Source organism: Pseudophryne corroboree, chromosome 8, assembly GCF_028390025.1.
Source record: "Pseudophryne corroboree isolate aPseCor3 chromosome 8, aPseCor3.hap2, whole genome shotgun sequence".
Classification (NCBI taxonomy): Eukaryota; Metazoa; Chordata; class Amphibia; order Anura; family Myobatrachidae; genus Pseudophryne; species Pseudophryne corroboree.
The window spans coordinates 384,851,243-384,865,095 of NC_086451.1; the positions used below are offsets into that span (position 1 = coordinate 384,851,243).

General features: G+C 50.0%; 1 protein-coding gene across 1 annotated transcript in view; it reads right to left on the minus strand.

Moving 5' to 3' along the window:
* Positions 1–9,700: 9,700 nt before the first annotated feature.
* LOC134949205 (HHIP-like protein 1) overlaps positions 9,701–13,853 on the minus strand; it is a 104,744-nt gene continuing 100,591 nt past the window's right edge. The window contains exon 9 of the mRNA XM_063937655.1: positions 9,701–10,978. Coding sequence (XP_063793725.1) covers positions 10,107–10,978 — 872 coding nt within the window. The 3' untranslated portion in view covers positions 9,701–10,106. The remainder of the gene's footprint in view (positions 10,979–13,853) is intronic.

Consider the following 13,853-nt stretch of genomic DNA (forward strand, 5'->3'; position numbering starts at 1 on the left):
CTTGGCAATGTCTCTGACCCACCTGTCTGCCCATAGCTGGCTCCAATGCTGTGCAGGTGAGCTCCAGTACCTGGGATCTCTTCAATGCCGGCTACGGTCTTAAACTCTCTTCTTTGCCACGCAGTGATGCGACTAGCGTGCAGTGCACTGTACAAGCTATAGAAGGGCACTGTGCTCTCAGTTAGCAGTATCAAGCTCCGCTTTGCCTCCCAGATGGGGGGATTTGGAGTAGCTTATAGGGGGATGTAGTGTAGTGATGTAGTGTACCATATAGGGCAGGGGGGGCCAACCCGCGGCTCTCGAGCCGCATGCGGCACTTTCATCGTCCGCATGCAGCTCGATCCACTCCCGGCCACCGCTGCGCTACTTCAAAGGACTCTCAGCGGTGTGTGAGGAGAGGGGAGAAGAACGCAGCGCGCTCCTCTCCTGCCCTGACTCCTGCAGCAATGTCTAGCTTCAATTCGGTGCCGGACCATGAGCCAATCAGAGCTCGCGGTCCGGCAGCTAAGGCTCCTGATTGGTTGCCGGACCGCAAGCTCTGATTGGCTCACGGGCCGGCGCTGAATGGAAGATATACACTGCCACCGGAGTCAGAGGAACAGGAGAGGCGCGCGCTCTCCTCCCCTCCCCTCACAGCAGCAGCATGGTGAGCAGCACTTGGGGGGGGGGGGGGGAGCGAGCCACTGTGGGGACGTGGATCTGGCACTGGGGGCATATCTGACACTGCGGAGGCAAGTGTATCTGCGCTGGGGGCATAGCTGGCACTGTGGGGGCATGTGTGTCTGCGCTGGGGGCATGGCTGGCACTGTAGGGGCATGAGTCTCTGCGCTGGGGGCATAGCTGGCACTGTGGGGGCATGTGTATCTGTGCTGGGGGCATAGCTGGCACTGTGGGGGTATGAGTCTCTGCGCTGGGGGCATAGCTGGCACTGTAGGGGAATGTGAGTCTCTGCGCTGGGGGCATAGCTGGCACGGTGGGGGCATGTGTATCTGTGCTGGGGGCATAGCTGGCACTGTGGGGGCATGAGTCTCTGCGCTGGGGGCATAGCTGGCACTGTAGGGGCATGTGAGTCTCTGCGCTGGGGGCATAGCTGGCACTGTGTGGGCATGTGTGTCTGCGCTGGGGGCATAGCTGGCACTGTGGGGACATGTGTATCTACACTGGGGGCTTAGCTGGCACTGTGGGGACATGTGTATCTGCACAGGGGTATATCTGGCACTGTAAGGACATGTGTAGCTGGCACTGGGGGGGCATATCTGGCACTGGGGGCATATCTGGCACTGTGTGGACATGTGTATCTGGCACTAGGGGTATATCTGGCACTGTTAGGACATGTGTATCTGGCACTGGAGGCATATCTGGCACTGTGGGGGCATGTGTATCTGGCACTGAGGGCATAGCTCGCACTGTGGGGACATGTGTATCTGGCACTGGGGGCATATCTGGCACTGTGGGGGCATGTGTATCTGGCACTGGGGGCATAGCTGGCACTGTGGGGGCATGTGTATCTGGCACTGAGGGCATAGCTCGCACTGTGGGGACATTTGTATCTGGCACTGGAGGCATATCTGGCACTGTGGGGGCATGTGTATCTGGCACTGAGGGCATAGCTCGCACTGTGGGGACATGTGTATCTGGCACTGGGGGCATATCTGGCACTGTGGGGGCATGTGTATCTGGCACTGGGAGCATAGCTGGCACTGTGGGGACATGTGTATCTGGCACTGGGGGCATAGCTGGCACTGTGGGGGCATGTGTATCTGGTTATGTGGGGGCATGTGTATCTGGCACTGGGGGCATATATTTCTCTTACGTCCTAGAGGATGCTGGGGACTCCGTAAGGACCATGGGGTATAGACGGGCTCCGCAGGAGACATGGACACTATAAAGAACTTTTAGTATGGGTGTGCACTGGCTCCTCCCTCTATGCCCCTCCTCCAGACCTCAGTTAGATTTTGTGCCCAGAGGAGATAGGGAGCTCTCCTGAGTTTCTCTGAAAAATAATTTTGATAGGTTTTTTATTTTCAGGGAGCACTGCTGGCAACAGGCTCCCTGCATCGTGGGACTGAGGAGAGAGAAGCAGACCTACTTAAATGATAGGCTCTGCTTCTTAGGCTACTGGACACCATTAGCTCCAGAGGGAGTCGGAACGCAGGTCTCACCCCGCCGTTCGTCCCAGAGCCGCGCCGCCGTCCTCCTCGCAGAGCCGGAAGATAGAAGCCGGGTGAGTATAAGAAGAAAAGAAGACTTCAAGGCGGCAGAAGACTTCAGATCTTCACTGAGGTAAGCCATTGCTCCCACACACTACACACACACTGAAGGCACTGATGGGTGCAGGGCGTAGGGGGGGGGGCACCCTGGGCAGCAATATAAACCTCTGGAATGGCAACAGGGTACATTAGGCTGCGGAGGCAGTAAATGAAAAAATCCCCCGCTATGTTTTGTATATTGGAGCGGGACCGAAGCCCGCCGCTGGAGAGGGCAGAGCTTGATCCCTCAGCACTAACAGCGCCATTTTCTCCACAGAACGCTGCAGAGAAGCTGGCTCCCTGGACTCTCCCCTGCTGAACACGGTGATAGAGGGCTGGAAAGAGGAGGGGGGGGGGGGATTTGTAAGGCGCAGTGAGTGTATACACATTTATTATACATATAAAAAGCGCTATATCTGGGTTTTTATTCCAGTGTCAGTTGGCGCTGGGTGGGTGCTGGCATACTCTCTCTCTGTCTCTCCAAATGGCCTTGTTGGGGAATTGTCCCCTTATAGATATATCCCTGTGTGTGTGGGGGTGTCGATACGTGCGTGTCGGCATGTCTAAAGCGGAAGGCTCGTCCAAGGAGGAGGTGGAGCAGATGAGTGGTGTGTCTCCGTCGGCAACGCCGACTCATGATTGGATGGACATGTGGCATATGTTAAATGCAAGTGTGACCTCATTACATAAGAGAATGGACAAAGCAGAGTCCAGGGAAAAAGCAGGGAGTCAATCCACGGATTGGACTGGGTCACAGGGCCCTTCTGGGTCTCAAAAACGTCCCCTATCCCAAATAGCAGACACTGGTACCGACACGGATTCTGACTCCAGTGTCGACTACGATGATGCAAAATTACACCCAAGTGTGGCAAAAAGTATTCAGTATATGATTATTGCAATAAAAGATATTTTGCATATCACTGATGACCCCTCTGTCCCTGACATGAGGGTGCGCATGTATAAGGAAAAGAAACCTGAGGTAACCTTTCCCCCATCCCATGAGCTTAACGAGTTATTTGAAAAGGCTTGGGAAACTCCAGATAAAAAACTGCAGATTCCCAAAAGGGTTCTTATGGCGTATCCTTTCCCTGCACAGGACAGGGTACGTTGGGAATCCTCTCCCAGGGTGGACAAGGCTTTAACACGCCTGTCCAAGAAGGTGGCGCTACCGTCTCCGGACACGGCAGCCCTCAAGGATCCTGCTGATCGCAGACAGGAAACTACTTTAAAGTCTATTTATGCGCATACAGGTGCTTTGCTCAGACCAGCAATAGCATCGGCATGGGTATGTAGCGCAGTTGCAGCGTGGACAGATACCTTGTCAGCTGACCTTGATACCCTGGACAGGGATACCATTTTATTGACCTTAGCCCACATTAAAGACGCAGTCTTATATATGAGGGACGCTCAAAGAGACGTTGGGCTGCTGGGTTCCAGAGCCAATGCCATGGCTATTTCTGCGAGATGAGCTCTATGGACCCGCCAATGGACGGGTGATGCAGACTCAAAGAAGCATATGGAGGTTTACCTTACAAGGGTAAAGTGTTGTTTGGGGATGGGCTCGCGGACCTTGTTTCCACAGCTACCGCGGGTAAATCTACCTTTTTACCTTTTGTTCCCCAACAACAAAAGAAAACTCCACAGTATCAGATGCAGTCCTTTCGGTCGCATAAGTCCAGAAGAGCTCGGGGCTCCTCCTTCCTTGCCAGATGTAAGGGTAGAGGAAAGAGAACGCCTGCTTCGGCTAGTTCCCAGGAGCAGAAGTCCTCCCTGGCTTCTACAAAATCCACCGCATGACGCAGGGCTCCACTGAGGGAGTCCGCATCAGTGGGGCCACGTCTTCGACTTTTCAGCCAGATCTGGGTTCTTTCAGACGTGGATCCTTGGGCGATGGAAATTGTTTCCCAAGACTACAAGCTGGAATTCGAAGAGGTGCCCCCTCGCCGATTTTTCAAGTCGGCCTTGCCAGCTTCACCCCCGGAGAGGGAAGTAGTGTTAGCTGCAATTCAAAAGCTGTGTCAACAGCAAGTGATTGTCAAGATTCCCCTAGTCCAACAGGGAAAAGGGTACTATTCAACCCTGTTCGTGGTCCCGAAGCCGGATGGTTCGGTCAGACCCATTTTAAATCTAAAATCCCTAAACCTGTACTTGAAAAAGTTCAAATTCAAGATGGAATCGCTCCGAGCTGTAATATCCAGCCTGGAAGGGAGGGATTTTATGGTGTCACTAGACATAAAGGATGCATACCTTCATGTCCCCATATATCCCCCTCATCAGGAGTACCTGAGATTCTCTATACAGGACTGTCATTACCAGTTTCAGACGTTGCTGTTTGGGCTTTCCACGGCCCCGAGGATTTTTACCAAGGTGATCGTCCATACTTGGACGATCTCCTGATAAAGGCGAGATCGAGAGATCAATTGCTGAAGTGCGTGTCGCTCTCCCTGAGAGTGCTGCAACAGCACGGTTGGATTCTCCATCTGCCAAAGTCTCAATTGGTTCCAACGACTCGGCTATCATTCCTAGGCATGATTCTGGACACGGAACAAAAGAGGGTTTTTCTCCCATTGGAAAAAGCCCAGGACCTTCAGAACATGGTCAGAGACCTGCTAAAACCAAAAAGAGTGTCTGTCCATCAATGCACTCGCGTTCTGGGAAAAATGGTGGCAGCCTACGAGGCCATCCCCTTCGGCAGGTTCCACGTGAGGACATTTCAGTGGGACCTTCTGGACAAGTGGTCCGGATCCCATCTACAAATACATCAGAAAATAACCTTGTCCCCCAGGCCCAGGGTGTCTCTCCTGTGGTGGCTGCAGAGTGCTCACCTTCTAGAGGGTCGCAGGTTTGGCATTCAAGACTGGGTTCTGGTGACCACGGACGCGAGCCTCCGAGGATGGGGAGCAGTCACACAAGGAAGAAATTTTCAGGGACTATGGTCAAGCCAGGAGGCTTGTCTACACATCAACATACTGGAATTGAGGGCCATAGACAACAGCCTACGACAAGCGGAGAATCTTCTTCTCGACCTACCGGTTCTGATTCAATCAGACAACGTCACAGCCGTGGCTCATGTAAACCGCCAAGGCGGGACAAGGAGCAGAGTGGTGATGGCGGAAGCCACTAGGATTCTTCGCTGGGCGGAAAATCACGTAAGCGCTCTGTCAGCTGTCTTCATTCCGGGAGTGGACAACTGGGAAGCAGACTTCCTCAGCAGACACGATCTCCATCCAGGAGAGTGGGGACTTCATCAAGAAGTTTTTGCAGAGATAACAAGTCTTTGGGGAATTCCTCAAATAGACATGATGGCGTCACGCCTCAACAAGAAGCTTCGGAGGTATTGTGCCAGGTCACGGGACCCTCAGGCAGTAGCGGTGGACACCCTGGTGACACCATGGGTGTTTCAGTCGGTCTATGTGTTCCCTCCTCTTCCTCTCAAAAATATTGAGAATCATAAGACAAAAAAGAGTGCAGAACTTTGCAGAACTCATTGTTCCAGATTGGCCTCGAAGGGCCTGGTATTCAGATCTTCAGGAAATGCTCACAGAAGATCCGTGACCTCTTCCTCTCAGGGAGGACCTGTTGCAGCAGGGGCCCTGCGTGTTCCAAGACTTATCGCGGTTACGTTACCAAATCCTTGCTGGGAAAGGTATTCCGGAGGAAGTCATCCCTACTCTGATAAAGGCTAGGAAGGAGGTGACGCCAAAACATTATCACCGTATCTGGAGGAAGTATGTATCTTGGTGTGAAGCAAGAATGCTCCTACGGAAGATTTCCATCTGGGCCGTTTTCTCCACTTTCTACAGACAGGAGTGGATATGGGCCTGAAGTTAGGCTCCATTAAGGTACAGATTTCAGCCCCATCTATATTCTTCCAGAAGGAATTGGCTTCTCTCCCAGAAGTCCAGACGTTTGTGAAGGGAGTGCTGCACATCCAGCCCCCCTTTGTGCCCCCAGTGGCACCGTGGGACCTTAACGTGGTGTTAAGTTTCCTAAAATCTCACTGGTTTGAACCTCTTCAAATGGTTGAATTAAAATTTCTCACGTGGAAGGTGGTCATGTTATTGGCCTTGGCATCTGCAAGGCGGGTGTCCGAACTGGCGGCCTTGTCCCACAAGAGCCCCTATTTGATCTTCCATGTGGATAGAGCGGAGTTGAGGACTCGTCCTCAATTTTTGCCTAAGGTGGTTTCTTCATTTCATATGAACCAACCTATTGTGGTGCCTGTGGCTATGGGGAACTTGGAGGACTCCAAGTCCCTGGATGTAGTCAGGGCCTTAAAAATGTATGTAGCCAGGACGGCTAGGGTTAGGAAACAGAGGTTCTGTTTGTCCTGTATGCAGCCAACAAAGTTGGCGCTCCTGCTTCTAAGCAGACTATTGCTCGCTGGATCTGTAACACGATTCAGCGGGCTCATTCTACGGCTGGATTGCCGTTACCAAATTCGGTAAAGGCCCATTCCGCTAGGGCGGCTGCCCGAGGCGTCTCGGCATTGCAGCTTTGCCGAGCAGCTACTTGGTCGGGTTCAAACACTTTTGCAAAATTCTACAAGTTTAATACCCTGGCTGATGAGGACCTTGCGTTTGCTCAGTCGGTGCTGCAGAGTCATCCGCACTCTCCCGCCTGGTTTGGAGCTCGGTATATAAACCCCATGGTCCTTACGGAGTCCCCAGCATCCTCTAGGACGTAAGAGAAAATAAGATTTTAAACCTACCGGTAAATCTTTTTCTCCTAGTCCGTAGAGGATGCCGGGCGCCCGTCCCAGTGCGGACTAAATTCTGAAAGACTTGTATATAGTTGTTGCTTACATAAGGGTTATGTTACAGTTGGAATCGGTCTTTGACTGATACTGTTTTTTGTTCATACTGTTAACTGGTTGCGTATTTTCCAGGTTATATGGTATGATTGGTGTGGGCTGGTATGAATCTTGCCCTTAGATTAACAAAATCCTTTCCTCATGTTGTCCATCTCCTCTGGGCACAGTTTCTCTAACTGAGGTCTGGAGGAGCGGCATAGAGGGAGGAGCCAGTGCACACCCATACTAAAAGTTCTTTATAGTGCCCATGTCTCCTGCGGAGCCCGTCTATACCCCATGGTCCTTACGGAGTCCCCAGCATCCTCTATGGACTAGGAGAAAAAGATTTACCGATAGGTTTAAAATCTTATTTTATCTGGCACTGTGTGGACATATGTGTATCTGCCACTGTGGAGGGGGGTATATGTATCTGGCACTGTGGAGGCACCCATTTATTGGCATTTTTATATGTATGTGGCACTGTACTGGGGCATTATATGTATGTGGCACTGTACAACATGACTAAAAACGGGGTTATGACACAAGGTCATACTCCTACAAATGTCATACCGAAAGGTTCGCGCACAAAAATGGGGTGTGGCTTTGTGAAAACTAGGCCATGCCCCCATTTTTGACCGCGCGCCGTAGGCGCATGATAGTGGCTCTTGCCCTTTACTACGGATCTTATCAGGCTCTTTGCCTCTGACTGGTTGGCCATCCCTGATATAGTGTATGTAGTTTAGTAATATATTGCAGTATATAGGGGCGGGATGCAGTCAAGATCCCGCCGGACGGAATCCGGTCGGAATACCGACACCGGAATCCCGACCGGCACAATCCCAACATATTCTCCCTCTGTGGGTGTCCATGACACCCATAGAGGGAGAATAAATTAGTGTGCCGAGCATAGCGAGGCACCGTGGCAACAGCGTGGTGAGCGCAGCGAGCTCGCAAGAGGCTGCGTTGCGCTCGCCACCCTGTCGGGATTCCGACCGCCGGGATTTCGTACTGATCCCATAGGGGCATGTAGTGCACTGATGTGATGTAGCATATAAGGGGATGTAGTGTAGTGATGTAGTGTAGAATATAGGGTATGTAGTGTAATAATGTATTGCAGTATATAGGGGCATGTAGTGCACTGATGTGGTGTAGCATATAAGGGGATGTAGTGTAGTGATGTAGTGTAGTATATAGGGTATGATGTAGTGCAGAGCATAGGGGCATGTAGTGTAGTGATGTAGTTCAGCGTTTAGGGGATGTAGTACAGTGATGTAGTGCAGTGGATAGGAGAATGTAGTGCAGTGACAAAGTGTTATGAAATAGTGCAATGTATGGGGGGACACAGTGGATCATGTAGTTGAACACACTGGCAGGGAATGTGACGCTTAGGGCATTTGATGCACATAGGGGAATATTGTCCAATAGTATCTAATTTTTTCAAATTTCCTGGTAATCTGATATTTTAGTCTGACAGAGTTTGTTGTACTGTTTTTTGTTGTTGTTTTTTTTTTTTTTTGGGGGGGGGGCGTGCAAACTATTGCCTGCCCCTGGTGACGAAAATCCTAGTTTCGGCCCTGATGTCTCACAATACCCCACTACTTTACTCCTGTCTTTGTGGTCCCCCAAATGTTGTGGAAGCACAGGACCGGACCATTAGTCCCCTGTCAGTCACTGACTGACCAAGTAACAATAATAGGAACTAACAATATGCGACTACAGTTTCAGCACAACATGTACATGCAAGTATTTCAGTACAGTAATATGACTACTGCATGTGTTGACTCCATTACTCTTTCATTATCTGTACCAAGATGGCCGCTGACGTTACTACTGAGCATGTGCAGAGCCATCTTGTGTGAGACAGTAGTCTTCCACTTAGCTTCAGTGATACCTGCAAATACCTGCTGATATAACCACTATTCCAGCATCCTGCACAGCTACCTGGTACCTACATATGTAGCCATGCTCATCTTACTGCAATGCGGCATGCTGCATCACTGCATGCTCCAGCAGGGGCCTTGCTGTATTTGGTAGCATGGCCCTCGTCAGCGATGTCGCTCGTCGGCGATGCCGATCGTCGGACATGCATGCAGTCCGATGGAGAATGTCACTGAAGACGAGTGGGTGCGCACATTGGCATCGCATAGTGTGTACACACTGGAGGTTTTTAAACAATATAGTTCTGATGCGACGGAATAGTCCATATCGCTAAAAATGTCATCTAGTGTGCACGTACCTTAAGGCTGACTCTTGACAGCTATGCAATAATAGTAGTAGTTTGAAATAAGCTTGAATTGCATGCTCTATGGAGGAGAAATAAAGCCGTAACTGCACTATGGTGTAATATCTATACTGAAAGAGCATGTGTGCCTTTTGTACAGTTATACGTCTCCAAGAGGACACTGTGTGTTTAGATTCTGCTTACTGCAGTAATAGCCGGTTCACAGCGGTAATGACTTTCTGCTGAGTGCACAGCAGGTTTCACAACAGCTGACATGTGACATACTGTATAATCAGCCAGAGATTGGGGACACGACTGCATCTTTCCATAGACTCAGCTGAGTGTGTGCATTGTGTGAAATGAGTGTTCATACTGTAACCTGGATTTATTGTCCCCATTTTTACACAGAAGAGAAAGGAGAAGTACCTGTCCAGTAGGTTGCCCTTGACACCATATAAAACTGCAGACCGGCTGCTTTATTGAAGGGTGTATATTACATCCAGGAGGTATCCTATGTACAGCATCCAGAAATTACTTTTGCATGTGGCGCCCTCCTGAGGACATTTAAGCACTTTTCCAGCAGGAAGTAGCAGTGCCATCTTTATGTAAAGAATGCACCTTACAATAACGTCATGCTGCCTCTAGTATCAGTGGTTCAATAAGAATAATGAATCATTCTCATTCTGTGAGTTGCCCAAGAACTGATGTTCTCCAGCTTGGGACAGATGGTTTTGTGTAGCCTCCTGGGAATAGTTCTCTTGTCCAAAATGTTTAAACCCTTCTCCCATTTTGCAGTCTTTCTAGATTTTCAAGACATCCCAAACAACCACTCACCTGCCCCCTTCTATAATAACAGGTCGCTATCTGAATGCTTCTCCTCCATACCACACACCACCCCAACATCTTCTTCGTGGTTACAGTCATGTTCCCCAATTTTTGATCTTCTGCATTCCAGAAGGGTTTTCTCCCACCCTTCACATTTTATCTCATCTAACAAAATTCTAAGCCCCTTGCCTTCCCCAAACTCTGTTTTTCTAGCTACCTTCAGCACATAAGGGTACCCCAATTGCTGACAGACCACGGCACCTGCCTTGCTGTCAAACCTATCATTGCAGACTGTCCCCCACTCTCCGTTGATGTAAATCTCCACCCTTCCGCGGTCAGGCTGCTTGTCCTCATTAACCAGACGTACAGTCCCATGTTTTAATCTCTTGATGACCTTCACCTTCTGCTTCTTCACTACCTTCTTCTTGCCTCGTCTCACCCCATGACCCTTCTTGTCTCCAACTTTTCTGACAACTTGTGTTTTTTTTCTGGGCGTCTGTGCTGTCGTCATTAGGTGGGGGGTATATCTTGATGGGGATCTTCCTCTGGTGGTGAAAACGTCTTTTAATTCACTTTGCCAACCCTTGGTGGGAATCCAATGACTTGTCGGCCGCGGAATGGCAGTGACCCTCCCTCCTTTCCTAGCATTTGTTACACTTTTCTCCATCTTTGGAATAACTGTTACTCCTTTTCTGGGAGTTGCTGGCTTGGGGACCGGGGCTGCTGTAACATACGCAGGGGTGCTCATTCTCCTGTAAGTACTACTCGCAGGAGATGAGGCCGTGAAGTGTGGTCCTACTGTTGTGCTGAATCTGGTTGTATGTTGTAATCTGACAGAAGTGGAGGTCGGGGCAAGTTCTGTCGTTGCAGCGTCTGGTTTTAGAATGAGTTCTGTGGAGAAGTTTGCAAGAAATGTTAGTACAAGGATAACACCTGACACATTTAAAAATAATCAGTTGCCAAACCATACACAAACAGAAAAAGTGTATTTATGTATCTTCTCCCATTATATATTGACTCACTTGACTTGTTAATGGCTGCTCCTGGCTGTGTGTGTATTGCCCTCATTTGTAAATAAATTCTTATTGTGAAAATAAGAATTTACTTACCGATAATTCTATTTCTCATAGTCCGTAGTGGATGCTGGGACTCCGTAAGGACCATGGGGAGTAGCGGCTCCGCAGGAGACTGGGCACAAAAGTAAAAGCTTGAACTAGCTGGTGTGCACTGGCTCCTCCCCCTATGACCCTCCTCCAAGCCTCAGTTAGGATACTGTGCCCGGACGAGCGTACATAATAAGGAAGGATATTGAATCCCAGGTAAGACTCATACCAGCCACACCAATCACACCGTACAACCTGTGATCTGAACCCAGTTAACAGTATGATAAACGAAGGAGCCTCTGAAAAGATGGCTCACAACAATAATAACCCGAATTTTGTAACAATAACTATATACAAGTATTGCAGACAATCCGCACTTGGGATGGGCGCCCAGCATCCACTACGGACTATGAGAAATAGAATTATCGGTAAGTAAATTCTTATTTTCTCTAACGTCCTAAGTGGATGCTGGGACTCCGTAAGGACCATGGGGATTATACCAAAGCTCCCAAACGGGCGGGAGAGTGCGGATGACTCTGCAGCACCGAATGAGAGAACTCCAGGTCCTCCTCAGCCAGGGTATCAAATTTGTAGAATTTAGCAAACGTGTTTGCCCCTGACCAAGTAGCTGCTCGGCAAAGTTGTAAAGCCGAGACCCCTCGGGCAGCCGCCCAAGATGAGCCCACCTTCCTTGTGGAATGGGCTTTTACAGATTTTGGCTGTGGCAGGCCTGCCACAGAATGTGCAAGCTGAATTGTACTACAAATCCAACGAGCAATCGTCTGCTTAGAAGCAGGAGCACCCAGCTTGTTGGGTGCATACAGGATAAACAGCGAGTCAGATTTCCTGACTCCAGCCGTCCTGGAAATATATATTTTCAGGGCCCTGACTACGTCCAGTAACTTGGAGTCCTCCAAGTCCCTAGTAGCCGCAGGCACCACAATAGGCTGGTTCACGTGAAACGCTGAAACCACCTTTTGGAGAAATTGAGGACGAGTCCTCAATTCTGCCCTATCCGTGTGAAAAATCAGGTAAGGGCTTTTATAAGATAAAGCCGCCAATTCTGAGACACGCCTGGCTGAAGCCAGGGCTAACAGCATTACCACCTTCCATGTGAGATATTTTAATTCCACAGTGGTGAGTGGTTCAAACCAATGTGATTTTAGGAACCCCAAAACCACATTGAGATCCCAAGGTGCCACCGGGGGCACAAAAGGAGGCTGTATATGCAGTACCCCTTTGACAAATGTCTGGACTTCAGGCAGAGAAGCCAGTTCTTTTTGGAAGAAAATCGACAGGGCCGAAATTTGAACCTTAATGGACCCTAATTTTAGGCCCATAGACAGTCCTGTTTGCAGGAAATGTAGGAAGCGACCCAGTTGAAATTCCTCTGTAGGGGCCTCTTTGGCCTCACACCACGCAACATATTTTCGCCAAATGCGGTGATAATGTTTCGCGGTTACATCCTTCCTGGCCTTTATCAGGGTAGGGATGACTTCTTCCGGAATGCCTTTTTCCTTCAGGATCCGGCATTCAACCGCCATGCCGTCAAACGCAGCCGCGGTAAGTCTTGGAACAGACAAGGTCCCTGCTGGAGCAGGTCCTTTCTTAGAGGTAGAGGCCACGGGTCCTCCGTGAGCATCTCTTGAAGTTCCGGGTACCAAGTCCTTCTTGGCCAATCCGGAACCACGAGTATAGTTCTTACTCCTCTCCTTTTTATGATTCTCAGTACTTTTGGTAAGAGAGGCAGAGGAGGGAACACATACACTGACTGGTACACCCATGGTGTTACCAGAGCGTCCACCGCTATTGCCTGAGGGTCCCTTGACCTGGCGCAATATCTGTCTAGTTTTTTGTTGAGACGGGACGCCATCATGTCCACCTTTGGTTTTTCCCAACGGTTTACCATCTCTTGGAAGACTTCTGGATGAAGTCCCCACTCCCCCGGGTGAAGGTCGTGTCTGCTGAGGAAGTCCGCTTCCCAGTTGTCCACTCCCGGAATGAACACTGCTGACAGTGCTATCACATGATTCTCCGCCCAGCGAAGAATCCTTGCAGCTTCTGCCATCGCCCTCCTGCTTCTCGTGCCGCCCTGTCTGTTTACGTGGGCGACTGACGTGATGTTGTCCGATTGGATCAATACCGCCTGACCCTGAAGCAGGGGTTTTGCTTGAGTTAGGGCATTGTAAATGGCCCTTAGTTCCAGAATGTTTATATGAAGAGATGTTTCCATGCTTGACCACAAGCCCTGGAAATTTTGTCCCTGTGTGACTGCTCCCCAGCCTCTCAGGCTGGCATCTGTGGTCACCAGGATCCAATCCTGAATGCCGAATCTGCGGCCCTCTAGTAGATGAGCACTCTGCAGCCACCACAGAAGAGACACCCTTGTCCTTGGCGACAGGGTTATCCGCTGATGCATCTGAAGATGCGATCCGGACCATTTGTCCAGAAGATCCCACTGAAACATTCTTGCATGGAATCTTCCGAATGGAATCGCTTTGTAAGAAGCCACCATTTTTCCCAGGACCCTCGTGCACTGATGCACTGACACCTGGCCTGGTTTTAGGAGATTCCTGACTAGCTCGGATAACTCCCTGGCCTTCTCCTCTGGGAGAAACACCTTTTTCTGGACTGTGTCCAGAATCATTCCTAGGAACAGGAGA